General features: G+C 44.8%; 1 protein-coding gene across 2 annotated transcripts; it reads right to left on the bottom strand.

Annotated features, from left to right (window-relative positions):
- Positions 1-1,211: 1,211 nt before the first annotated feature.
- On the bottom strand, positions 1,212-6,261 carry LOC118413849. 2 transcript variants are annotated; one of them, XM_035817416.1, is made up of 12 exons: positions 5,923-6,261; positions 5,369-5,596; positions 4,813-5,067; positions 4,356-4,637; positions 3,878-4,234; positions 3,449-3,688; positions 2,942-3,340; positions 2,483-2,818; positions 2,293-2,377; positions 2,067-2,186; positions 1,826-1,889; positions 1,212-1,447 (listed from the first exon to the last, which is right to left on the bottom strand). In XM_035817416.1, the coding sequence occupies exons 1-12, from the start codon at positions 6,008-6,010 to the stop codon at positions 1,289-1,291; spliced, it is 2,613 nt and encodes an 870-aa protein (XP_035673309.1). In that variant the 5' UTR covers positions 6,011-6,261; the 3' UTR covers positions 1,212-1,288. The 2 variants fall into 2 exon arrangements, 1 of the variants encoding a protein (XP_035673309.1); XR_004830884.1 differs by having other exon boundaries at positions 1,306-1,447; positions 1,826-1,899.
- Between the last annotated feature and the right edge of the window lie 89 nt (positions 6,262-6,350).

Here is a 6,350-nt window from a genome sequence, read left to right as displayed (position 1 = left end):
ATTGAATAAGTGGGTAGATTCGTCTTCCACTGCTTCCAACGAAGGAATTAACCTTCACAGAAATGGTACTAGATCTTAGTATTTCACTTTATTAGTATTATATGGATTTGTTAATATTACTGCATTTCCATACTACACGTACTTACATGCGATGACAACGCGCTCGAAGCTGTAGATTCAGATGTAGCTTGGTGTGAAGAGTGAACATATGCATCGTCATTGAAAGTTTTTCGATTTACATGCCTTATATCAACGATGATATCTATGGGAATTCAATCAACTCGTATGCAGATATTTCTGCTTGTACTCAATATCCACCAATGACATATTAGCTATTACCACAAAATGCAAATTCTTAATTAATAGATAGATGAATAAATAAAGGGATACTACAATGTATATGCTTATGACTCGACACAATAGCATCTTTATAAAAAAGACAGGCCATCTTGCGAGCGTTGTAAGTTTTATTGTAACAATAATCATCATCGTTTATTCAACTAATTAAAACAGCTATATAAACGATGGTGATGTGTAATAATTTAAGAAAAACACATGACCAGTATCATTAGATATTAGAATGGCTGATTGAGATGCTGGCTGCTAAATAAACGAATAATTAGTATCGCTACGTGAGAATTCCTTGATATTGTCTTTGGCTAAAAGAATGCTGAGGGGTAAACTACAGGTAAGCATCACGCAAGGTCTGACATTAATATTATCGAAGTTCGTCGAAAAAACTTGAACCGCAGTGCGCGTTTGTAAATGTACGAAACAGCATTTTTTGTGAACATGTTTTTTTTCTTCAAAATTTGATAGCGTTTAAGTCATTTTTGTTTACATTGGTATATGAAAAAAAGGTATTTGGGCAATGGGAATACATGTAGTAAGCTGAACATCGTCAGTCACGTTACATACATCTTGTATGGGTCGGTGTTAGAACACAAACAAACTACTAAAGGCCCCCTCTCACTTGACGTGCGGCACGCTTGCGGCATTGCTGCGTTCGGAAGATGCTCAACGAATTTCAGAGATAAAGAACGAATTTTCTTACTTGTTGTGTATTTTGTGGTCTTCTATGTCACACGTTTACGTATTGCGCAATATCTGAATTATAACAAATCGGAGAAAATAACAAAACAGTACCGCAGTGAACGAACGCAGCAATGCCGCAAGCGTGCCGCACGTCAAGTGAGAGGGGGCCTTAAGGTTTCATTTAGAAATGATAGACGACAATTTGCGATACCTATGTTTTCGTTGTACTCCCATATCTATAAATTAAGCATTTCTACACTGCATAAGTAGCTCCAGTCCTGTCTGGCGGAGGGCGGATCTGAGCGTACACCGTCTCCGGCTGGGTTCTTCTGACAGGAGCGTCCCAATTCAGGGTCAGATCCAGCTCCATATACGTCACTTCTGGTTCAATATCACAGTCAATGTCGTCACTCTAAAGACGGGGAGGGGAAACAGGATTTGTGTTTGTGATAAAGCTGCTTGATTTACCCAGAGTCGCATTTAAGTCCTCAATCCTCAAGTTTGCATGACACATTTTCGAGTACAAGCAACTGTGCGCGTTGCTATTGGTTAATACGCGCATTAAGTTGCGTACGGACTTCGGAAATCTCGAGCCATGCAAACTGTGTTTACACCAAATCAGGAAAGCTAATTTCTAAGGATTGGACTTGATCATTTTCATACATCATAAGACTTGTTCAAGTGTTACCTCGACGATGTAAAGTCGAAACGAGGTCCATTCGTTACGAGAGGCAATGTCTTAGCCCGATCACAAGCACAGTCCAGAGACCAGTCTTAGTGTACAACTTACCATGTTTGCGTCTTCTTGGGGTTTAAGGCCGGCGGACCCATTTGCCATGTGGTCACCCTGCTGTCTGTATAGGGCTACAAAATGGTTAGGATTTGTATATTGTATGCTATTACATGGTCTCAAAATACACGGCAGCCCTTATCACAATCAAACTGTCATTCTAGTTACAAGTAGCCTGGTCCGTTGCTATAGGTAGTACAGAACATTATGCATGGTACACACTGGAAAATGCAAAACTCACCCACTCGAGGACATGTCTGACATTGGCACGTTCTCTGGTGCGGTGCCGCCGGCAGAGGGCGCTCTTATTTCTGTCCTGTAGTTCAGCAGCTCCAGTTTCTGATGCTTGATCTTGTGGTTCCTGAGTTGAGGGCACGGAAAGATCAGGGCGGCAATGATCGGACACTAAGATTCATATGCATATATGCGTCATATCGTCATTTCTGAAAACATGTCTGTCATCTTACCTTCTTCGGCAGCTCCATATGACCAGTATCAGCACCAGGAATAGGAACGCCAACGCCGCCACAGCGATTGCGATCAGGGCGAAGACTGCAATGACAATGAATTAATACAATCACGACAATACCTTCAGTACATGGAACAGAAATAGTCAATAATGCATGGTGTTATGATATGGTTTCAGAAATATCTCACTGTTTAATCCCAATCTGTGGGCTTTCGCGGTTGAGTCCTTGGTGACGTCGACGTCTTGCTGTTGTGTCCTCGAGTCTTCAGCGGGGGTCGTCAGGAATGTCTTGGCAGATTCTGTCGTCTGATGAGCTGTTCTAGGCGTTGACTGTGTGGATAACGTTGGGAAACCCCTCCACCCACCGGTTGTTTGTTGCCTGGTCTCTGTAGTTGACGTGCTGTAAAATGGTCTTGACTTTGCTGAGGAAGGGGCCGGCACCCAACCAGTTGTTTTGGTCCAGGTGAAGGGCGTGCTTCTTGAAGTAAATGGCACGTCAATAGATGTTGATTTCGTGGAATACTCTGTCGAAAACAATTATTGTGGTTAAACGTAAAGTTCGATGTCTACTGCGTTGTCAACTATAACGCCATGGATGACAGCAACAAAGATCTTAAGTGAAATACAAAGAAATACAAATGTCTTACGTTCTGCATTTCCGGTGCCAGTGCTTGGGCGTTTTCGGGAAACGGTGGGTGGCTTGGAAGTGGCCTTTCCATCTTTTATGACTCCATCAGGTTGTGTGACACTGGACCCTGGGGCCCCCGGTGTAGTTCTCTCAGTCGAGTGATCCCTTGACCCTGATGGTACTGATGTCCCTTGAACTGGTGGCGGTTTGGTTTTAGTTGGCCGGCGAAGGGGTCGTGTTGTAGGTCTTTGTGTCGGTTTAGATGTTTCTAGAGTTGTAACTCGTGCCGCTGGTTGTAAGATGGTGCTCAGGGCAGTTTGTAGTGCTGTAGTTGGTCTTACACCTGTTTTTGGAGCACTTGTGTGTAGAGCTGGTCCTTCCCTGGACGTTAGCGGAAACGGTTCCGGTGTAGTTTTTCCTGTAGGATCAGATCGAAAGGAAGTCATGCTCACGTCGTTTAGTTATGAAAGGTTGGAAATATTAAGAGATAAAGAAATATTAATGACGTTGTCAGGTAAAGTCTTACTTGTAGTTCTGGCAATTACAATCACAATGGTCTCTGGCACGTAACACACTGGGACGTCTCTGTCGAAGTCACCACTCTTCGTGCAAAGTAGACGTTCAGACCCGGTCAGCCTGTAGCCGTCATCACAGTAGAACTGGACGGTGTCTCCGGCCACGACGGAGCCGTCACTCACCACGGTCATGGGCCGGATGACGTCGAAGCCTCCGTGAGCGATTGTCGGTGTCGGGCACCTCCTGATCGCTGAATCGAAGATGCATCAAAGACATATTCAATGAAGTCGTTGAAAATTATACTGTAATAGAATTAAAAACTTGTCTTGCTGGATTGATTGATTGAGGCTACTGTATGATGTCTTTTTATTGATGATACATGCACTATGGCATGACACAAGGATTTACTGCCTTGGATATGGCTTACACTACAACGCACCTTCAAACAGCAGAATAAATCCATTAGGAAAGCCGTCATCTTCCCGAGGATTCTCGGAGTTCTGTGACGGTCGTGCCCGGAAGTACACCGACGCAGTAGCCGAGCTGGTGACGTACCCACCGACTGGGTCCTGACCTGTAATCCTCACACCGCTGGTCCTGCCTGCAGCATCGGACACACCCACCCAGCTGTCTTCGTTTACTCTGAACAGTTGGAATCTAAACTTGATGAGATGGTCCTTGGCAACACTGATGTTCCAGTAACAATCTGTTGCACTCGGGTAGGATCCAGGGTAGTTTGGCGTGTAGATAGTGCCTTGCTGTCCATAGCGAGAGATGTTGCACCTTCCCATATTTGCTGAAAATAAAAAGTTGTTTCCCTTATTACACAGGTTTTCAAACATAGACTCAATCCACGAAAAAAAAGAGCAATATTTCAACCATTTCAATGTAACATTGAATTGACGTAGGCTACTTACTGTCAAAAACGGATACGGTGTTCTTGTATCCTCCACAGTACTGAAACTGGTTGCCAAGGCAGCGGACACCACAAGCATTGCTCGGTTTGAGCGGTTTTGCTGTGCTGACTACGTCAGTTGTACAGTAGCAGTCCTGTCCGTTCCGAATGACAGCGTACTGCCTGGAAAGCTGGCGGCAGTGTTCTAGGCATGACTCGATGGTGAGCGACCATCTTGGAGGTGACACTCCTTTAGGAATGAGATTACCATCATCGTCACTATAGCAGCCCAGGTACCCTGGTGCTGGGGGAAAACGTGAAAAGAAGAGTGGTATGTTGAGAAATCTCACACAATCTATTCAGTGTATTCAAATAGCCTATCGTAGGCAATGGCAAAATGAGTCTTTTGTGATTTGCATCTCGTGGCATATGTTTTTACTAGAACATTGATTGCAATTGACACCATTCCAATTCTTTACCTTTGCAATCCAATATGAGACAAGGTCTGTACTCAGTCTCGCCACTACCAGTGTAGCACCAGGGACTGAAGTAGGTGCTGGGGTTCCGGCAGTAGTTGTGCTCTCCGATGCCTCTGTTCCGATGCTCCTGGTTGTGTGCGTGGACGCCTTTGTTGTTGTAGGTTCCCCTGTCCGTCCACGACACGCACGGCTTTCCACCTGGCCTCGGCTGGGACTGGTTACCTCTGTAGTCCGCTCCAGTCACCGTGTAGCACACTGGGGATAAGGCAATTCAAAATGTCACACAATCTGCGTAATCTCCACTCTCCAAACAATTTCAACGTTAACCGTGAACATAGCTCTGGGTCCATATACTTTCCGATTTGAGGAATACCGGCATCTTGAAACATTTTTATTTTATTCACTTTCATTTAACGAGCATCAGGAAAAAGGCACATTTGGTTATATAAGCATTTGCTAAACATGCTATGAATCATTTGCAAATAATATGCATATGTTATGCAAGAAGACCTCAAGGCCTGAGACAAATGTATGCAAAATGACCTCCAAGGCGTACCTGTACAGTGCTGAATATCGCAGCGACGTTCCACCAGATCCCCGGCCTCAGTCCTCACGTAGCACCACGGTACCAGGTCTCCTGGTCGCGGGGCTCGGCAGTAGTTGTGGTCGTCCGACCCAGCGAATACCACGTCCGTTTCATTCCAGTACACACAGGACTGTCCGGCCTCTGACACGGCTAATATTCCCCCGTACTTCACACCGCCGTTCTCTCTTCTATAGCATTCTAAATATGCAGAATTATATACAGTTGATACATTCGGAATATTAGGTTACTAGAGCAATCTACCGGCCATGACGTTTGATTTTGAAAAGTGTTGGATGTACGAAGCACTAGTAGATTACAATGCCCATGAAACTTTTTTACAACCTGATTGCCACTTGGGATATTTCTAATAACCGAAATACTGAGGTTGTGTAAAACTTCTTTTGGGCGTATGACTCAGTTATGACATTACGACGCCGATGACCTTTTGCCCGTGCACACATAATCAACAAGGTAAGGACTACGTAAAATCAAATGAAAGGCAATGCGATGTTACGCCTCCCTACCTTCAGTTTCTTTAGCCCAGTGCTGTTGAAAACACAGAACCCACAGTACGAGAACAAACTCCAGGGACAGAAATGTTGGTGTTGCCATATTGAACCTTCATCCGTCCTCAGGGGCATGGGCGAGGCTTGGCCGAACAGAACGTGCCTAAAGGCCATTGAGGAAGGAAGCTTGAAGCGTGCAGATATCTGGAACAAGAGGCAATTTCCGTCGGTGTGTCTGTCTGTGGGAGATAAGGGCTCGCTCTGGTGTCCGATCACACGGTCATACGGGCTTCTTTCACACATTGCCGACAAGAAGTGATGCTGGACACCCACATTTGGCTCAATAGTCGACACACAACAGGAGATGAAGGGAACCATGCATGGCATGATGCCACAATCTGATCAAAGATGACTTCATACGAGCATGGCTGACGCCAAGTTTGTGA

This window comes from Branchiostoma floridae, chromosome 4 (assembly GCF_000003815.2).
Source record: "Branchiostoma floridae strain S238N-H82 chromosome 4, Bfl_VNyyK, whole genome shotgun sequence".
Lineage (NCBI taxonomy): Eukaryota > Metazoa > Chordata > Leptocardii > Amphioxiformes > Branchiostomatidae > Branchiostoma > Branchiostoma floridae.
This window is presented reverse-complemented; position numbering and strand designations above follow the sequence as displayed.